We start from the raw sequence: 22,460 nt of genomic DNA, 5'->3' as shown, positions 1-22,460 counted from the left end.
TTTTAAAATGTTTACGACTGGTCACACACCCAGATGTGAAGTCTATGCACTGTTCATTAATACTGACAAACCATATGTTTCTGTCTGTAACCGCTGGAAGCTATTGGCTCTGTGTATTGGCTCTTGTTAAAAACACTCTAATAATCTCTCCATATTGTTTAACCCTTCATTTGCACTTAGGATATACAGTCATTCCTCTGGATTCATCACGGACCTGATATGGACCATACATTTGGATAAATCATGCTTATTTTAATGTGTTTGAACTAAGAATGTTGTTTCATTCACTATTAGACAGTCACTAGTTATTGAGCCTATGGGGAGCTGTTTGGGCCTTTGTATACCTGAAATGCCGGGGCATATTTTGACTCCCAGTTCAGATTGGCCAATAGCTCTCTTCTTTCTATAAAACTACATAATGTCCTACATCTTGGATGTTTGGAGGGGTATGGTGATTACAGAACAGAGCAGCACAAGCATCATACAGGGAGGCAGATTTATCAATAATTTGAATATTGTTCAAATTCAAAAACTAGAAAGACCCATCATTCTACCCATCATTTCTAATGAGTCTGCTAAATTCATCTTGGAAAACTTGGAATTCAGATTCCTTTGGAAAACAGCTTGAAATTTGAATATGCAACTCTCACTGGCTTCCATATGGAATTGTCAGCTTGTAGATGGTGAATATCTTTATTGGGATTTTTTTTTGCGCTTTATAAATCTTGCGTTTTTAATTTTTTGAAACTCAAATTCTCAATTTTTGCTGCAAATAAAACTTGAACTCAAATCTAGTTCATCGAAAGGGAAAGGTCAGTGATATTTATAACTATGAATATCTTTAGTCATTTCTATAACCTGTATGTGTGCATACTTTCAGTGACTCCTACAACAATTTACAGGTCCCCAAGGGAGAGTCCTATTCCCATCCTTGAGTGCAATTCAATATAATACGTAGTACTTGTGAGTGATAACCTTAAAAGAAAAAGATAATGACAACACAGTTACTGTAACACAAGTGCTAATTATATCACATTACCATAAGGGGGGGGGGTAATAAGGAAAATGAATACCTGTAATGGTGATTACAGTAGATGGTATAGGATGATCTCTAAACTGAACCTTCCTCAAGACAGGTTTCCCTAGCAAATCAACCAAGGAAAGTTAAAAAAAGCTAATCGGGCTGAGACAATGAAGGGACACAGTGCTGTTAATGTGTAAAGTTTCCACACAGTCATGCGCACACTTGATATGTGAGCAGTGGTGTAATTAGGGAACCATGAGTCTGGGTGCAAAACCTGCACGAGTCCCAGCCTCCAGTCTGTCCCCCCATCAGGACACATGGTGCGTGCATGATTTACCTTCAGGCCTCCCTATAGGGCACCGTGGTAACCTTGGTGGGTCATACTTGGGGGGTGGGGGCGAGGGTACAGTCGCACCCCCTGCTGCCCTGGTAGTTACACCACTGTTTCTGATCAGAGGACTAACTAGAGAAGGGTGGTCTTAGGTGTAAACTATCATTAACGGCAATATCCAGACACCAATCAATGTATTAGGAAAACCCCAGAACACCAAATGCCCCCTGTTAGTTTTCAGGCTAAATAGCTCCCTAGAGCAAACCCAGCAACCTTCTAGTACATATAGATCCTGCCTTCTCTGAGGAGAAATTGTTAAAGGAGAACTAAACACCCTTTCTAATAAAAGCCCCTACCCATCCATGCTCCCTCCCCGCACAGGAGTTAAAGGGGTGGTTCACCTTTAAGGTAACTTTTACTATGTTATAGAATGACCGATTCTAAACATCTTTTCAATTGGTTTACATTATTTATTTTTTTATAGTTTTATAGTTATTTGCCTTTTTCTTCTGACTTTTTGCAGCTTTCAAATGGGCGTCGCTGACTCCCTTTTAAAAAACAAATTCTCTGTAAGGCTACAAATGTTATTGTTATTGTTACTTTTTATTACTGATCCTTCTATTCAGGCCTCTCCTATTCATATTTCAGTCTCTTATTCAAATCAATGCATGGTTGCTAGGGTCATTTGGACCCTAGTTACCAGATTGCTTAAGATGCAAATGGAAGAGCTGCTGAATAAAAAGCTAAATAACTCAAAAACCTTCAATAATAAAATATGAAAACAAATTGCAAATTGTCTCAGAATATCACACTCTACATCACACTTAAAGTTATCTCAAAGGCGAACAACCCCTTTAACACAAGTAAATACCCCTAAGCCGGTAATTACCCCTTGTTGCAGAGTCAGCGCAGAGGAGCTCACAGAGCAGCTTTGGTAATCTCAGTAAGGGTCAACGTACAAAGGCAGATTCGGGAGATTCGTCACCTAGCGACAAATCACCTCTTCTTCGGGGCGACTAATCTCCCTGAACTGCCTCTGCGCCAGCTAAAATGTAAATCGCCGGCGGGATGGCACTCGACGCCATTCGTTTTTCGCCCGAAGTTGCCTCACGAGGAAATATCGTGATTCCACCCTGACCCTTAGGAAGCTCCGTACTGCCGAATGCGCAGTTGGCGCTACAACTGCGCATGTGCCAAAAGTGATGAAAAGTACTGGAAGAAGACCCGAAGACTACCAAAGTGGCTAAAGATGGCCCCTGTGAGCTCGACAAAACAAGGGGTAATTACCGACCTTATGTAAAAGTAGGTCCTTCACTGCACACAGAGTGTGTATCTATTAAGGTATATACATTTAGCAGTACTGGGCTTCCCTGCAGTTAGTGTTAAATGTACAGTAGATCGACTCAAAATCCTCAGAACAAAGACTATGGACACTGAAACATTGCACTTACTATACTATACTTGTACCCACATTTCAGAAATAGCAGCTGCAAGAGAAGATATCTCACAGCATCCTATGAACTATTTCAGCTGTAATTATCCTTTCCAATGGGATCAATAGAATGGGTTGAGTTTCTGTGTTTACTTCATTCTTGTCTATTAGCCAAATGGAGTACTAATTGCAATGGTGATTTGGGGGATTAGCATTCTTTCTCCATTGGAACTCAGTAAATTATACCATACTGAAGCAGGTTTTTCAAAAGCCTTCCCTCTAAAAGCTGCCAATCCCACCAGCTAGAAGGAATTATCACCATTAAAGACCAAGGTTTGAATGTTGTGTTAATGGAACACTCATTACTTTGCATTACCCTTTAGGGTTATATTTATGAATTTTAAGCAAAAAAACCTGTCTATCAATATCACATACACTCCTTACTCGTGAATGCAATAGCATACATTGCTTTGATTTTGGATTATCTATTGGAAACTGTATATTTCTCCATGTTTTATATAAAGTGAAACCTCAATTTTACATCCCCTGATTTTAAGTTTTCCCTCATTTTACATTGTTGTTTTGTGCTCCCACCTATATATTATGCATAATACATTTCCCTGATTTTACGTTTTCCTGAATTTTACACCATTTTTTCTGGTCCCCTGAAAAACATAAATTGGGGTTTCTACTGTACTTGCTATTAAGCATAGGGGCTCTTGTTTATTTGAATATGTCTCTTTATGAATGATCTCAGATGAGGTAGACTAATCCAGTGAATATATTAAAACATTTACCTCCCATAGTACATTTATCAGAAGAGGTCAAGGAGTCTATGATGGAACTATGATGTAGTAGGTTGTGCTACTGTAGGGGAAGCACTAATTGCACTACTTTCCAAATTATCTGCACCAATCCAAGAACAGCATTGTGCCTAATGTCAGTTCCCCTGAGCCTTTAGGTGGCCCCTGTATTGGATGTGTAACACATTAAGCACTATTCCCATTCCAAAATCCAATACCCTTTAGAAACACCCTATTTTATTGTGAAGTAGACACAAGCATTGCAACAAGTGACTTAGTCACCCCTTCTTTGGCTTATGACATATCTCTTCAGTTAACTGTCCATCTTATGTTAAGCGTTTAGTCATTCACAAAATGTTATAAAATATTTGTCAGTAAAATCCAGAGTGACAATGGGGAATCATAGGTAAAACCATGCGGGAGACTACACTTCCCATTCACAAATATCCTCCCCACATTGGCAGAATTAAGCACAAGTGACATTAACACTGCACAATGAGCAACCCCAGTGAGTGCACAAAGGCGCCGTGTTAGATACAAACCTGTATTTTTCTGGATTACGTTCTTACCGTATAATATTTTTCCTTTATTGAGAAAAAATAAGATCCATATGAATTAAATTTTATTCAAACACACATTTTAGATGTAAAACAATAACGCTAAAATAGCACATACCTGTGATTGTGAAGTCTCCTGCAATGTTCAGAAAAAGCCAAAAGAAAAGAACATTATTAGTAGCTGCTTGGAAAGAAGCCTCAGTCACCCTAAAATCATTTCAGGACAATAGCTTCAACTAAAAGCAATAAACAGTATTTTCTTGAGATGAGGGCATTTTTATTATTTCCCAGCAAGGCTCTAATTATACATGGACCTGGGCGTTTGTTACTTTAGTTGTTCCATATTTATCACTAAGAAATAGTTAATGGCAGGACTATGTTTGGAAAGCCATGGGATGCACCATAGTAGTTTATTTTAAGCTCATTTTAAGAGAAAAGAGTTTGTGGAATAAATACAGTGCATGAATTTAAAGCTGCACCTTGCTGTATTGGCCTCCAAAATTACTGTATTTGGGACCTATTGCATGACCCTGGGCTGCTATCCCAACCATCCTTATTAGAATTCAACACTAGTGACGATTAAGGTTATGATTTGTTAAGTGGCCCCAAAATAGCATTTCAGTCTTCCATTCCATTCTCACATTAAACTAATTAGTGTTCAAATAACGAACACTGAACTGGATAAAAGAGCATGGTGCTGATAAAGCTGCAGGAACTATCACATAAATTGGCTGGACAATTGAACAAATCTGTCAGGGTAAACAAGGTACAGGGTGCCAAAATATAAACTGGGCTCCTGTGGTGTTTTATTCTGGGTACAGTATAAATGTTGGAGCACAAGGGGCACAAAATTAAGTCTTTAGAGCCCCATACATTAAGCAATTGCTCCATACTCATCGCCAGTGGAAGCTGTGCTCTGTCCTGGACATGGAGCCCTGTTTTATCTTGCCTTTGTGTTCTCTTGAATCCCTTGTTTTTCACTTTACCAGGCAGTAGGTGCATTGTGGGCAAATGTTTTTAAAATAAAAATGGAACAACTTTTCTTAATATTTTCAATAATGTTTCAGATTTGAAGTGTCACAGAAAGGTGTATGGCTATGTATTCTCTCTATATTGTCTATCTATCTATCTATCTATCTATCTATCTATCTATCTATCTATCTATTTATCATCTATCTATCTATCTATCTATCTATCTATCTATCTATCTATCTATCTATTTATCATCTATCTATCTATCTATCTATCTATCTATCTATCTATTTATCTATCTATCTATTATCTATCTATCTATCTATCTATCTATCTATCTATCTATCTATCTATCTATTATCTATCTATCTATCTATCTATCTATCTATCTATCTATCTATCTATCTATCCATACATAACTATTGCCCTTTAGAAGAATTCATCATATAAATAGTGTTGCTACCTATTCTGGAAAAACTGCCGTCCCTACTAAATCTCGTATTTAGTCCTGCTGATTCACTGTTCCTCTGTGATATTAAGGCAAATGCAATATATCTGGTTTAACCTAACCTGGCATAAATCTATGATGATTGCAAAATAACTGTGCTGGATTTTCTAATGTTTATATGTATTTTAGGAAATCTAGGTCCCAAGTGTCCCGGATAGAATATTACATAACTGCACATTATTCCAGTCAACAAATATTAAAGTATTGGTGTGGTTCACTTCACAAGCAAAGAAAAGCAAAATATAATACAAGCCCAGAACACCGCCTATAACATCCAGTAACTGTATGCACAGAGGGCACTTTGCACTGCACCAGGGATAGGCACAAATACTAAGTAGAGTGTCCTAAGGGAGGTTTATTGATCCTCTAGTACACCACTGGTTGTGCCTATGCTTTGGTAAATGAACATTATTGACATTTGGCAAATAAAAGCAACATAAACATAATAATTATTTAATCAGAACAATGAATTTTTTGAAACAAGACTAGATATTGCAAATTAGAAATTACAACTGGCTTTCAGTAGTAGTATATTAAAAAAAAAAGATCACGATCAAGTAAAATGTTCATTTGAGATTCTTTTTCATATTTCAGATTTACAGTAAAAAAAAAATTTGTAAGTTTTTCAACAGTTGATAGTAACATTTGTATCCATTATATTAAACGTCAGCTAGGCTTGTATTTTAATGCATTGAACACAACTCCCAACTTTCCACATTTTAAAAAATCAGGACATTTAAGAACCTACTTCCACTATGCCTACACCATGCCCACTTAATTCTAAGTGAACTCCAATGTGCCCCAATTCTCCTTTTGTAGTCCTAACCCCTTTAAATCTGTAGACGGGTCCCAATTTGAGGGCCAATAACACCATAATGTATAAAAATTACATGTAAATTTATCAAGCTGATTTACAAATGAGTGGTAAATTATGATTGGTGCATAATGATCACTGTATTTTATAAGGTTGAATATAGTTCAGTGGGTTGAATCACTATTGATATTGCTGGACTCCAGCCCACATCATTCCCCACAGCCTTGAATGGAGTTTGACATCCCATACTATTTAATATTTTGGCTGATTTAGGAAAACAAATTCTGAAGGCTTGAACAATCACAAATATTGGATCAGTACTTAAGAGATCAATATTTATCTACTAACTGACTTGTTGAACCTATTCCTGGCCACATTGAATAATTGGGATTCCTAGTTTTAAATATGATACATCAGTCTAACAATACCAAATAAAATATTTTTTTGGCGTTAAAAGAAAACTATACCCCCCAAACAATGTAGGTCTCAATTAAAAGATACTGCATAAAACGGCTCATATGTAAAACCCTGCTTAATATAAATAAACCCTTTTCATAATAATATACTTTTTAAGTAGTATGTGCCATTGGGTAATCTTAAATAGAAAATTGCCATTTTAAAAAATAAGGGCCGCCTCCTGGGATCGTACGACTCACTGTGCACACAAACATACCAACAAACCATACTTGTTAGGTCACATGAGCCAATTAACAGACAGAGTTCTGTCTTTTGCTTCAACACTTCTTCCTGTAGAGATGTAGTATTTCTGGTCAGGTGATCTCTGAGGCAGCACACAGACCATTGCAAAATGGTGGCTCAAGGCAAGAGATGTAAAAGGGCAATATTTACTTAAATAAATATTCCAGTTTGATAAGATTCTTTAATATGCCACTTAATAGGATGTAAACTATCTGTTGCTTAAGTGTTCATTTTGGGGGTATAGTTTTCCTTTAAAGGGGTGGTTAACCTTTAAGTTTACTTTTAGTATGTTATAGACTAGTCAGTTCTAAGCATCTTTTAAATTGGTCCTCATTATTTATTTCTAGTAGTTTTTAAATGATTTGCCTTCTGCTTCTAGATCTTTCCAGCTTTCAAATGGGGGTCACTGACCCCATCTACAAACAAATGCTCTGTAAGGCTACAAATGTATTGTTATTGCTACTTTTTATAACTTATCTTTCTATTTAGGCCTCTCTTATTCATATTCCAGTCTCTTATTCAAATCAATGCATAGTTGCTAGGGTAACTTGGTCCCTAGCAACCTGATTGCTGAAATTGCAAACTAGAGAGCTGCTGAATAAAAAGCCAAATAACTCAAAAACTACAAATAATAAAAAATGAAATCCAATTGCAAACTGTCTCAGAATCTCACTCCCTGCATCATACTAAAAGTTAATTTAAAGGTGAACAACCCCTTTTTTTAAATATTTATTTTAAATTATCATACATTTAAGAGGTGGGTAGGGGGACACCTATGGGCCTCATTCTGCCTACTCCTTTTAGACAGAGTGCTGCCTAATACAAGCCACAGGTCTCTGCACTACTAAAGAGAACGCAGTGTGCAAAGTGCATAAAATGTATTTCCACTTTGTCCTGCATTGTAAATAACCCTTGTGTTCTGACCAGCTTCTCATTCCTGCAGAATAAATTTAGGCCCTTCAATACTACTAAAGCTTGAATGTCAGACATATAGTTTAAAATTATCTTATTCATATCAGTTATATACTTCACCTTTCAAAAACAACATGCTAGTGTAAATTAACAATTAACTATATTAACAATACCTTAAATTTAAATGCATATAAATCTTTAATTTATGTGGTGTTATTGGCCCTTCAAACATTGACAGTTGGGAGGCATGGTCAATACATATATCCCCTTGAATTGGCAAAATAATGACAATATCACAAAGCACTAGGGAAGAACACATTAAGATAAAAAAATTCAGATAATTGCTCTCAGGAAGGCAGGGATACAGAAGGTAGAAAATAAAGAGAAGAAATGAAATGCTTACCAAGCTCATTTAACAACAGGGCTGTGAAGAAAGCACATAACAGACAGACAAAGGATAAGAGACACAAATGAAAAATGAAAATGAAGTCCACAGAAAGTAGCTCAGTTGAAGTGGTAGAGGCCAATCTCATAATTCTAGATTACTGTACTAGCATCACCAATAGGAAAAAATTGGCTGTTTAGGAAACATAAATTGATCCATGTTCTATTTTGTTGAAAATGTGCTTGTTAAACCAGGAATGGGTCAGTCTATGTCCCTTTGGGGTTAGTTCACACGAGGAGATTCGGGGAGATTTTGTCGCCTGGTGACTAATCGCCTCGTCTTCTGAGCAACAATCTCCCCGAACTGCCTCAGCCAGTTTTCCCATAGGCTATAATGAAAAGTCACCTGCGCTAATGCACACACGGCGATGCATTTTCCATAGTCGCCCGAAGTTGCCTGTGTGAGCACAGGCGACTTTTCCTTATAGCCTATGGGAAAACACACTGAGGCAGTTCGGGGAGATTGTGGCTCAGAAGACGAGGCGATTAGTCGCCAGGCGACAAAATCTCCCCAAATCTCCTTGTGTGAACTAACCCTTGGTGTATCATGACCTACAACTACCAAAAGCAAAAAGGGCTCTGCAGTCACAAGCAGAACATTTCTCCTCACTCAAATGGCTAAAATCAGATTGTGCTTGGGTGCAGAGGCTTATATTTCCTTCTCAATAAGCACCGGGCATTTGCTTTTTATGTAGAGTCATACTTTATATTCTCTATATATGTATGTTTATGAAACCAAAGCTCTTAAACCTTTGTAATATAAACATTTATAAAAATACACTAACCTCATGTAAGCCTTCTTAAATGAAAACTGTACATTTAATTTGTAATATAAAAACAAACATCACAAAAATCAAACAGCCAAATCGTAGCTCAGGGCCTTCCAGCTGTCTTGAGTTGGACAGACTTGATCTATTGGGTAATGTCAGCCTCATTAAATTGTGTTTTGGTTCTAATGCAAATAAGCAACCTGTTGTTTTTTAACAGGCAGCCAAATATCTCTTGCCACGGTATTAACATAGTCATAGTCATGATTGTTGTATATTTTATAGCAACGATCGCTGGTATCATATCCAGGGATTTACAAAATTGGATTAGATAATATTATATAGATTGCCGGAATTCTCTTGTTTTGGGGATAAAACTGAAAGTGTTGCCTTAATGATTATATTTGATACTACAATATTTGACATGTGTATCAGGCTTAATTACATTAGGAAGCTAATGTCACTAGTTATATAATTTTATACCTGGTAAAACAAAGGGCAAACTAGTTCCACCAGATTCCTATAGGAACATGACAGCTGAGGTTAAATTCATTGTTTATACTGAGCCGTGGTTTGGCTTGCCGTGGGTTGATTGCCAAATGAATGAAAACCACTCATCGGAACAGCCTTCTAAGTACAATTGCAGGCTGAAATTGTTGAGATGTGGTTTATACAGATGTTTCACAAGTACCTTTAAATTGATTTGGCCATTATAAACTATGTTTGTCACATGCTTGTCACACACTTAGAACTATACAATAATTACATGCATATTAGACTTTTATTGAACAAAAAAAAGATTTTTCTTTTTTTTAAGTAGAAGTAACTAGCTTGTGGATTTTTATGGTTTGCACATGCATGTTAGTTAAGTTTTGTTTATGGTTTTCGTTGGTTTTCATACAAACATTCTTGTTTAGCAGTTGAAAGTATAATGGGGAATTTGTACCTGCTGGAGTCTCTGCTCCAATTTAACCAGATCTTACTCAATAATTCTGTTTTCTAAGCTGTTTTGTTCTCTCTTTGCAACACATAACTGGCAGAGTAAATTGGTTGAGCTTAAAAACTGTCATATTATATTACTGCACATTCGAGACATTAGCACATTAAATAAGGGAATAGTAACCAGACAAATGACCATATTTTGTTTTTTGAGTCCTTTTGGCTGAGATGACAGTCCAGTCATAATCCTAATATTCTACTCAGTATTCTGCTTAAAGATTTAAAGAGTTGAAGGAACATCTTATTTTTCAAACCATTTGAGGTTTTGCAAGAGTATTATTTTAAAAGTTAACCCAATAACAGTGCCACCAAGGGCAAGTTTAACATTCTTTTCATTGGTGGGAAACATATAAACTTGAATTATATTATCAGATGGCTACAGCATTGTCTGCAAAACTCTAGTCGTCTTCATGCATGACTTTCATACCGTTACTGTATAAGACTGGATTTATGGAAAAGCCCTGTAGTTAAGTTTGAAATATAGTAGAGAGACAATGCATGGAACGTGGCTTTAACCAGCTAACCAAAATTAGTAAAGGTGCTATAAAAATGAAGCCCAATGGAGCAGATGTGTTTAGTAAATAAATGACTTGAATATATATATATATATATATAAACTCAAGACTTGCTGAGTAATAGATGAGAGGATAAACAAAGAGCTGGCTACACTTAGAAAGCTAGGCTTTGAAGAAATTGCAAAGAGTTCAGAGGCTAAGCGAGAGGATAGAGCAAGTGTGAGAGTAGGGAGTTACAAACAGAACAGGAGATTTTCTTGTTGGTTTGTTTTATTATACTCTCACACCTTTCATTCCTCTTCGTATCCAGATTGGTTCTTGAAGCACAAGGAAGAAATTGGACTCTTTGTCATACTCCTCTCTGTCAAGTATTTTAAGGGTAATGCACTTCCTGTGGGGACACAAGACAAAGGGAAATGGATGGTTGGAGTCACACACACATGCTTTAATATCAACCTAGCCTGATGGTTGTTATGAGGTTAAGAGCAGAAAATATGCACACATCAGCTTAAGTATGTCAAAAGGTACTTATATCTCTGTATACTCTACCAGAAGACTAAACCATTTGAGTACATAAAGTGGGTCTTTTAATGAGATATCTTCAATGTAAGATTCTAGGGGGAATATTTATCATTCCAAATATATTTCCCTTTTCCATACAAAAGACAGATGTGTGCACTTGAATCAATGGTTTGAATGAGCCATTCGATTGTAACATGTCAAGACGTGGTAGTGATTAGGACTGAGCCTTGGATCAGATTCCCCCACCTTTCTTCTCACTCATCTCCACCAGACGGGGTTCCCCAATCTCAAGGAAGAAGGTCTTGTTTTTCTCATATTCCTCATCATCAATTATTTTCACTGATATGGTTTTGCTGCAAGAAGAGAAGGACAGACTGAAGAAAGGAAGCACAGGAGAAAGGAAAGGGAAAACAGCAAAATATAGTTGGCAGTTTAAGAATGCAAGGAAAAAGCCAGAGCCGAGACAGAAAATAAACGGGGAAATGTCATAAGTGGCTTTACTGTTGTAAAATAGAGCAATGAAAAAGAAAAATTGCAGGAAAAAGTTTGCCAATAATTTGTGCTTATTTGGCTTATAATTTTTACTGTAATGCGACAACAAATAGGTACAAATGACCTGTTATCCAGAAAGCTCCAAATTACGGGAAATCCATCTCCTATAGACTCCATTTAAATAATAAAAATTAAAAATTATTTAATTTTGTTTTGTTATAATAAAACGGGACCTTGCACTTGATCCCAACTAAGATATAATTAATCCTTGTTGGAGGCAAAACAATTGGATTTAATTAAAGTTTAAATAATTTTTTTAGTCGACTTAGCAGAAAACCCCAGGTTCCGAGCATTCTGGATAACAGGTTCCATACCTATATTTGCAAACCTCTGCACTTTTCTTGTTGCCAATGACCATTTTTTTTCCAAACAATGCCGCTAACATTTCCCCTTTATTGCTTTGTTGTAAAATACCAGTGAAAATATTTGGGTTTAAATGCTCAAAGATAAAGTCATTTTGTTTTTATTTTATCAGAGCGAATCCTCAACCTAGTAATTACTTAACAATAAATATTATAATTAATGAAATAAAAACATAACAGATTGATATTTTTCACATGACATTCATACAGAAACACTTCATGCAAATCTGTTGATTTCATCAATTTACATAAAAAAAATCAGTAAAAACTAGTACTTATGTAAATTCCATTTTGGACAAGAATCTAAATTTCACAAATACATAAAAATGTTTGCATTAAGTACATATTTGTGAGCACTGGGTTTCTCCTCCTTTTTCTACTATTGTCAAATGGCAATACATACATGTTTAAACATCTATACAGTTTTAACAGATTGTTATTATTGATAATCAAATATTGTAAGGAAAGGCAACGCTCTCAGACTTAAACCAAATGATAATTTAGTAGTTAACTGATTTACAAATATTTTTGGCATCTGAAAATAAATTTAAAACTTCTTACCAGATCTAGTAAACCACAGCAACCAAATAAGTGACCAGTAAAGGGGTTGTTCACCTTTAAATTTACTCTTATTATGTTGTAGAGAGTGATATTCTACGACAATTTGAAATTGGTTTTTATTATTTGTGGCTTTTGAATTGTTTGGCTTTTTTTTTCCAGCAGCTATACAGTTTGGAATCTCAGCAGCTATTTGGTTGCTAGGGTCCTAATTACCCTAGCAATCAGGCAGTGCTTTGAATTAGACACTGGAATATGAATAGGAGTGGCCCCGAATAGAAAGATAAGTAATAAAAAGTAACAATAACAATAAAATTGTAGCTTCACAGAGCAATAGTTTATTGACTCTGGGGTCAGTGACCCCCCCCATATAAAGCTGGAAAAAGTCACAAAAGGAGAGCAAATAATTAAAAAAACTATACCAAATAAAAAATGCAGACCAATTGAAATGTTACTGAGAATTGGTAAACATATTAAAATATATTTTAAATAGAATCCACCCTTTTAATTCTACTTGCCAAAAATAGAAACATTTCTGAGTAGCATTTCTGCTCATTGCTGTGTTTACCACATTACTACTAGATCCTGGTGCAATACACTTATTATTCTTTTAATATAACTCATTTTCCATTGATGCAGGTAAAGTATGACTATTTTTTCAAATGTCTCCAGTAAGAAGAATTGAAATAAAAAAAGACAAGTCGATACTAGTTATCGCATGGGACCAAGGGAAGTGCTGAAATAGTAAAAAATCCAATAGGTCATTACCTACAATTGGTTAATTTAATCTGTTTTGTACTCTTTTCATTTATCTACTGCCATTTTATTCTTGGCAACAGCTAATGAACCACAGTACAGCTGGTAAACTGGGGAAAAAAAAAGAAATTGAGCTGGCAGCATTCCTATAGATAACACAGAAAACCTGGTAATTTAGAGCATTAAAGATGCTAATTATTTTGTTATTGCTTATTATGCATCAGACATCCTTTACGTCAAACGCCCAATCTCTTCCTTACTGCAGTGCCGGCTAATAATATTAAATGACAACAACAACATATTGTCTGGTGCAGCTGAGAGCCTGGCGAGGGCAATGAACTCCTGATCTGCTTATCCTAAACTAAATGCTCTGTGCCATCAAATAGCAAACGACTCCATGATTAGCAAAACATTTCCCAATAACGTTCTGTATGTGAATGTGCAATCACTCGATTGCTCTGCTTACAGATGGACGGCACGGCAATTGCCATTATCACTCTCCAATCAAAAGATGCTTGCTGAGTTCTAACATAAGCACCCCACTTCAGGAAATTACCGGAGGAAAAACGTCTGCGGATTGTTTTCAAACGTCACTGAAGTCTTCAGAAAGCCTGTAATCTATTTCATCTTGCCCCTGCTGAATCAAATCTGAATTGTGTCTGAAGCCCAACATAATTCAGAATCCCTGCAGATCAAACTGCGTTGCCTTTTCAGTCCTTGGGGAGCTTTAAAAAGAGGCAACAAGCAAAACAGTAGCACGAGTGATAAATGTAGTGGCACAAGGATTATTTCCTTTATCAGATCCTGAGAGCTAGTAACTTTAAGAGCTTCATTTCCAGTGCCAATGCCCTGCCTTGGACAGACATGGGGGTGACAGACAGACCCCTACTTTGAAAACAACAAAGCAAGTGTCTCAATGTGGTGGTCCTCCTGTCCTAAAGCAACATAGCTACAGCGCAAAAACTACCAATTTTCTGTCAGGGTTTTGGCGTAGACAGCGGAATAAGCACAAATACAAGTTGCTTTCGTGTTCTGCAACGTTGGCATTTTTTCACTGGAACTTAAAAATATATGTTACTGCAAATGTTTTGGAACAGGTTGGAAGAAAAGCGATGGCGCTCGCTTCTGGGTTACAGGAAATTTATGGAGCAGAGAAACAACAAGACTTGAGAAGTAATAAGGAAAATCGCTTACCGCATGAAAATAATGAAATTCAATATCTGCAGAACAGTATTCATCTGTTTTGTGTGTAAGTCATTAAACCAAACTAGTTTTTAGTGCAATATCAGTCCTCCCTCAGTTGACAACACTAAATATGCCAGTCTATGATTTCAGTTTGATCTGTCTCCAAATAGGTGTTAAAAAGAGTGATTCCTGACCTTGCTTAGCTTTATGCTACAAATCAGTTCAGGGTATTGTTCCTTTGAACTCATAATAGACTCGAAGCACAGAACAGATTTTGTTTTAACTTCTCAGTATGTTCAGCATTCACTGTCTGCCATGATTTGTCCTTCATGCTTAAAATGAACTCATTTATATTCTGGGCAGCCATCAAGGAAGTGCACCTTAAACCCAGCAAATAAGGAAAAAAAGCACCTTTATACATATGCAAAGTGACTAGTATTATTTACTGATGTGACTAAGTTCATGGCTACATGTGAGCAGCATACTACATTTTAATAAGAGGCCACTTAAATGACTGGGAATGGATGTATATGGCATTATATAAGCAGATAAAGGATGGTTAAGGATCTCAATACATCACTAGAAAATCATTAGTAACAAGATCAATGACATTATGTTGTTTACTAATTACATCTTGTGGCCACGAAAAGCTATTCTTAGACAAGGTAATTAGTTAAAATATTTCTATCAATACCAAACGACAGAAGCAGGCAGTCCGTCATGCGCTACATGACAATTCTGATAAACACTTTATTTATATATTTTTAGACCAGAGCTGCCCAACCTATTACATTTAGTTGGGTAGTTATATCTCATATGGCATGTTGGAGGACTGGATTCAATTAAAATGATGATGTCATATAGTGAAGTCTATGGAGCCTCTGAGCAGACTGTAAGCCTTAAAAATCTTGGCCACATCCGGCCCATGGGCCTCCAGTTGGACAGCCCTGCTTTAGACTACTGTATAAGAGATTAATCTCTTTCCTACTGGGTTTGTTAATAAAACTCAAGATGATCAACATACAGCCATTCTGTATCTACATGTAGCCAATGGCAATAGGATATACGCAGAAATGAATGTTACAACCATAAAAGGATTAAGACATTGCATCTTGAATGAATAGCTGAGATGTTGCACAATTAACCACATTGAGTAGTAGTTGGGCTACACATCTCACACCCCCTCAACAGTTGAGGAGAAGACATCATGAAGATATATATGTGCACATTTCTACATAGATTCATAAAACATAAGAGGTTATTGCCTGTACTTTATATTAATGGAACTGCAACAGAGAGGTCTAACCTTTAAACTAAAAAGAGAAATGGTGCACCCAGCCCATATAAGCACTACTGAAATAAATGCAGTATCAAAAAATAGAATACAGACAGGAGGGCATACTCACAGTTCACCCCAGTCCAAGGGTGGATACACATAGGAACAAAACCAAAAATGTGAGTTCCTCCAAAAAATAAAGCAGCAAGTAAAAAAATACAAAAAGTTTATTAAGACATATTAGGATATGGCCTGATGTGTTTGTGCCTGCTGAGGCACTTACTCATAGGCTAGCCTGTGAGTAAGTGTTTTTTTACCTGCTGCTTTATTTTTTGGAGGAACTCGCATTTTTGTTTTTTTTCCTAGGTCCAACCTTTAACCCTGTACAGGATATATGTAGTTGGTCTATGGTTCTAGGCAGAAGAGTGGATATTAAGACATGTTGGTTGTCCATGTTCTTTTTAAGCGTAATCATAAAACATGCCTTCACATGGTTTCTTGAAGGCCCTTCTTCAACACCCAGACAAACTTGCATTGTGTACTCTAAATACCTACAATATAGAGGATTCTTTCAATGTTGTTATCCACTGTGGAAATATAACCTTCTGGAAGGTCCAGAGTACAGGTTTGAAACCCAGCGCCCTACAGCATCTATATTTTATTGTAAGGCATGTTTACCCTGTGGCACTCTGCTTCTATTAATGATATTTTATTTATACAAGGAAAGCCTTGACTCGGAAAGATATGACATTTATATAAGGAAAGCCTTTAGTCTACATGATGACATTTATACAAAGAAGGCCTCTAGTCTTATCTGCAAGGCTGACATAAATTATGCAGCAGCCCCATTTGTCAGAACGGAACCTGCGTTTGTTCCATAATCACCTACGACAAACAAAAAGTTTTTTAAGCAAATATAAATCCTTATTCACAGCAGACAAAACAGATACCCAGATATATCTGTGATAAATACATGCCACATAATCTTCAAATAAAAGGATTTACAGTTATGCCTCTATTTTAGCTCTGACTTAAGGTGTGAGGTATAAATACATGGGTGCATTTTTCCTGTACAACAGAAAAAGGCTACATCTTGCATACTGAACTCATCACTAGTGACATCCATGTTGGACTAGGAATGCAAACGTGCAATTCTCCATTTGTTGCTAAACAACAAGTTACAGCATCCCCCCACCTATCACCCCTATCATCAATATCATCTCCTCTGCGGCTTCCACCAATACTATACGGACGGCACAATCTATCTGACTGCCATATTCTGGCATCTAGCCTATGGCTGTTTCTCCTGCAGACGTACTGACTTGACATATTGATCAACTTCAGCAGAGGCTGTCACCTTATATACTCCTACCCTTCATCAGTCACACCAGAGACATTGCTCTGGATCAGCAAAATGGGATGGAATATATTAACTTACCACAAAAACGGAAACTACACAAAAGTAGAGCAAAGGAGCAATTTAAATATAAGTACATCAACATACTGTATAAGAACAAAACCAAGAGAAAAGCATAGCCACAGGCAAAATGTCATCATATTATTCTAAAAGAACCCCACATCATGCATGCACCATCGGTTCTTAAAGGAACATAAAATGTTTATTTAAGGTCAATAAAACCTCAGCTTTCACGTCTTTGAGCACTTTAATAGCCGTTCACGGTGCACAAAACAAATACAATTAAGTATGAACTGTTTGCCTATGCAGATAAGCAGAAGTAAGCAATCAAAATATGGCTTTTTAAAAAACAGAATGGGCTGGCAACTGCTCAGTAGAATAAAAAGGCTTTTCAATAGTTTCTTCTGTAAGTCATTACAAGCTTTTAGCTCTGTATATATATCTATGCTTGCAAATACTCTTCACGCTACGCTGACATTGCCAGACCAAAGTAAACAGACAATTTATATGAATAAAATCGCCCTGAGGTGCTGCGTGCTGTTCATTAGGCATTTCAATCAGGCATTAGCGCTAAACGCAAACATCCGACTAATAACCGTGTGCAATCTGGAACCGAAAACTACAGCAACTGAGCAGATTTACTCCTCTTCCACATGCACCAGGCCTTTTTAAATACTCATCAATAGTGGAAATCGGATATTTCACTTCTGTATATAATTTATGAACCTGCTATTTATTAACGTTATTCACATCACCAGCTGCAGCCAAATGGCGTGTACACTGAATCAAAACGACTTCGGGAAGTGTTTATGACATTTTTAAACATAAACTTGGGAATGCTGTTATCTTTCTATATAAAAAATATTAGAATAAAATTTGGGTCTTTTTTAGACTGTATTCCCCATTAAGCAGGGCCTTCCATTAAGAAGGTCCTTCTGCAGCTTATTTGCCCATGGATGGGGCCCTCAAATAGAACTGGCCAAAAATTATGCCAGATCAGCCTATCACCCAATTCATTTTTGGGTTTATTGGGGAAAGATATGCTCATTTGGTAACATAGTAACATAGTAGGGTTGAAAAAAAGACACATGTCCATCACGTTCAACCTTTTAGTTTTTTGATCCAGAGGAAGGCAAAAAAAAAAAACCCCATCTGAAGCCTCTCCAATTTGCCTTAGAGGGGGAAAAATTCCTTCCTCACTCCAAAATGGCAATCAGACTAGACCATGCATCAACTTGTACTATGAGCTATTTCCCATAACCTTGTATTCCCTCACTTGCTAAAAAGCCATCCAACCCCTTCTTAAAGCTATCTAATGTATCAGCCTGTACAACTGATTCAGGGAGAGAATTCCACATCTTCACAGCTCTCACTGTAAAAAACCCCTTCCGAAAATTTAGGCGGAACCTCTTTTCTTCTAATCGGAATGGGTGACCTTGTGTCAGCTGGAAAGACCTACAGGTAAATAAAGCATTAGAGAGATTATTATACGATCCCCTTATATATTTATACATAGTCATCATATCACCCCTAAAGCACCTCTTCTCCAGCATGAACATCTCCAATTTGGCCAGTCTTTCCTCATAGCTAAGATTTTCCATGCCTTTGTTGTCCTTCTCTGTACCCTCTCTAATACAATAATGTCCTGTTTGAGTGATGGAGACCAAAACTGTACGGCATATTCTAGATGGGGCCTTACAAGTGCTCTATACAGTGGAAGAATTTAGGGGCAAATTTACTATAACTTGAATTAATCTTATTTTTTAATGAAAAAAATCCAGCCAAACTCCCTTCCACGATTTGAACTCATTTATCAATAACTGTTCTCTAAAAAATTGGACCGACAAAACGTCACAACAAAATCGAGAGTCAATTCGCATTGTATGATTGACGCTCCAAAAACACGTTTTTACTATGAAAACTTTTTCGGATTATCGTCCGAAAACTCAAACAACTTTAGGGACATCTGCCATTGACTTCCACATGACCTCGACAGGTTTGAGATCGAGTATCTTTCGGGTTCGGGTTTTTGGCAGCTTTGGGGTATGAGTTTTCTCCCTAAAAACTCTCGACCAGAAAAAAAATCAAGGTTTAATAAATGGGTCCCTAAATGTTAGGTAAGCATGTGTCATTTAAGGCATGCCATATATGGGCTGACTGATGTTATCTACCAGTGTCCCATTTGGCCGCCTATACAAATGTAGATAGAAGAGATTTCACAAGCACTATGAAGATGCTTTGGGTATTCAAGGACACAGAACCCAATGTCTAGTGACCCATGTCCAGACAACAGTTACACAATGAAAAGGGTCTTAGCACCACAATTCAGTAAATGGTGGCACTAGGATCAAGCAAACTGTGGCAGTGGCCACCTTTTATTGACCTAATAATATATCTATAATACCATGCAGGTTATATATTTACAAGTGAAGCAAAGAGCTGCATACATTTCTTGATTAAAAAGAAAGAGTTTCTGATCCTATAAATGTTTGGCTGATCCATTTAAAAGTAGAATAGACTCCGTTCAACTTGATAATCAGCACTTTCCGCTTCTGTGAGTTAATATCACACAAGGACGCATCCCAAAAACCATTTAGCAGGTCAAGGGAAGTCGCCCAGATATAACCACCCTAGACAACATCCATGCATTCCCCTTAGGAATGGGTTTCTGCTGTTGGGATGATTGGATATCATAAAGGCAACTGCCTCTCTATGCGGCAAAGATAAAAATGTCCTTCCCTGTCTCCCATCTCTTCACCCTGCCATTTAAATATTCAGTACAAAAAGTATTTGAAAACAAAAGGTATGCTGTTTGAGATGAGGCCCAGGAGGCAACATAATGGACAATAAAATATATAAGGGGATTCCTTAAAGGACCAGTAATATCAAACTTGAACATCATTTAATCAGACCTTCTGTTTTTTTCCATTCTGTCTATACAAAAAGTGTTTCTGATGCAGAATGCAGTTTCTATTGTAGTTATTATGATCAATTCTGCTGCATTCAGTTATATTTTATCTGTTGCCTACACAAAGAACCGCCCAGCCTGCTGCATTTAAGTGGACCGTTAGATTATACATATTCATAAACTCTCCCATAGGGCCTGCCAGAAAAACTACAATTATTTTCAGAAAGGAATATCTGCAGAACAAGTGAATGATATGTAAATGCTTGTAGAGCAATTTCTTTTCTTGGTGCTGCTAAGCCTTCTGGGCTGAATAGTGGCTTCTGGTGTAAAAATGTGAATTATGGTGACACACACTATTTTGGATTCGGCCGAAACTCTGAATCCTTCGCGAAAGATTCGGCCGAATTCCGAACCGAATCTGAATCATATGCAAATTAGGGGTGGGAAGGGAAAAACTATTTTACTTCCTTGTATTGTGACAAAAAGTCACGGCTGGGCAGAAGGATTCGAATCCAAATCCTGCTCAAACTGGCCTGAATCCTGGCCGAATCCCGAATCAATTCCTGGATCCCTTAGCAAGAAAAGCCAAAACGTGGTCATTACAGGATAGTCATTTAAAAAAAATCTTTTACTGCACGTATGACCTGCAATATACTTATTATTTTGGGCTAAAATTTCCATTCAACCTTCATTCAAATTTTCATTCAACCTCAGCTTACCCTTAGGCAGATAGGTGCCACAGTCCCAAAGCTTTTCTGGCCGTTGAATAGGTAAACCAATGGTTTTGCTTAGGTTAGAGTCATGTTTTCCTGGGAAGATGGGAAAAATACTGGCCTTGCTGCTTTACTATATTTATTTTTACTCATAAAACCAACGCTGCCATTCTTACCTCCTGGAAATAATATTCTTTTAGGTTTTCCAAAAATGAACGCACATATCCGTTTGAAACTGCAACTGGTCAGTGCTTTCTGCTTTGAAGAGTTTGATTATGATATGGCGCAGGAAGCCTAACTCATTTCATCATAACTATAAAACCACATGCAAACGTAAAGTGTTTATATCTCCCGAGTCGCGGTGTTATGCCAAAGGTTCTTTCCTCTGCAGCTGCACAATGTTCATTTCGACTGCATACGAATAATGGGATGTAAATGCCATCAGGCTGCCCTGGATGCTATTAGGCGCTCAGACAAAGACATACACATTTGCAGCTGTCGGACATGATGCTTGGTAATTCCATCTGGCAAGCCAACTCTTCCTGTAACCGGCCTGCACTCTGCCAGTCAGCTTCATTTCTCCACCAAGTTTAACCTATTCGTTTATTGATTTGGCAGCGGGTGCCAGACTTGACTCTCCAGGTGCAAATAAGACTTCTGGACTGGATGCAAACTATGAGCAATGTTGTCTCTGAAAGTGCCAGGAAACTTTGACCATCCAGAAGACAATTACTAGCTCAATCCCGGACATACAATGTAAGAAAACACATTAACACACAGCAGATACCCTAATAAGCACTTCTGCAGTCATCATTATCCATGCTTCCCATATTCAGATGCCTCTGGGTATGCCAATCCCAGGAAAAACAAGGCAGCACTGGATTTCCAATTGCAAGCAATTAAAACAAATTGGAGTCTGTGGGAAGACCAGTGGGCGTCTTCTTTAGGAGCAGGGCTAAGCCTTCTGCTTTCAGATAGGTCAATATGTAAGAGCTTTGATTGTGCCATGTAGTGAGGGTAAATAAGGGCGGCATGCAAACTTAAAGGGGTTGGTCACCTTTTAGTTAACGTTTAGTATGTTATAGAATGGCTAATGCTAAGCAACGATTCAATGTACCTTCATTTTTTCTTTTTTTTTATAGTTTTTGAATTATTTGCTTTCTTCGGACTCTTTCCAGTTTTTTCCCCATCCAAAAAAAACAAATGCTCTGTAAGGCTACAAACGTATTGTAATTGCGACTTTTTATTACTCATCTTTCTATTCAGGCCTCTCCTTTTCTTATTCCAGTCTTAATTCAAATCAGTGCATGGGTTCTAGGTTAATTAGGACCCTAGCAAAAAGATTGCTGAAATTGCAAACTGGAGAGCTGCCGAATAAAAGGCAAGTAGCTCAAAAAACACAAATAATAAAAAATTAAAACCAGTTGCAAATTG

At 37.1% G+C, this 22,460-nt stretch overlaps 1 protein-coding gene across 4 annotated transcripts in view; it reads right to left on the bottom strand.

Moving 5' to 3' along the window:
• Positions 1-22,460, bottom strand: part of LOC108716640 (sodium/calcium exchanger 1) — a 197,329-nt gene that overhangs the window by 31,932 nt on the left and 142,937 nt on the right. Inside the window, exons 3-7 of one of the 4 annotated variants that reach the window (XM_018262916.2) lie at positions 11,546-11,652; positions 8,456-8,476; positions 4,266-4,283; positions 4,160-4,174; positions 1,074-1,142 (exon numbers count right to left, since the gene is read on the bottom strand). In XM_018262916.2, coding sequence (XP_018118405.1) covers positions 1,074-1,142; positions 4,160-4,174; positions 4,266-4,283; positions 8,456-8,476; positions 11,546-11,652 — 230 coding nt within the window. Of the gene's footprint in view, positions 1-1,073; positions 1,143-4,159; positions 4,175-4,265; positions 4,284-8,455; positions 8,477-11,064; positions 11,169-11,545; positions 11,653-22,460 lie in introns of all 4 variants that reach the window. The other 3 variants (XM_018262921.2, XM_018262922.2, XM_018262923.2) reach the window with 3 other exon arrangements.

Source organism: Xenopus laevis, chromosome 5L (genome assembly GCF_017654675.1).
Source record: "Xenopus laevis strain J_2021 chromosome 5L, Xenopus_laevis_v10.1, whole genome shotgun sequence".
Classification (NCBI taxonomy): domain Eukaryota; kingdom Metazoa; phylum Chordata; class Amphibia; order Anura; family Pipidae; genus Xenopus; species Xenopus laevis.
Note: the sequence above shows the minus strand (reverse complement) of the source record. Positions and strands in the feature narration are given on the sequence as shown.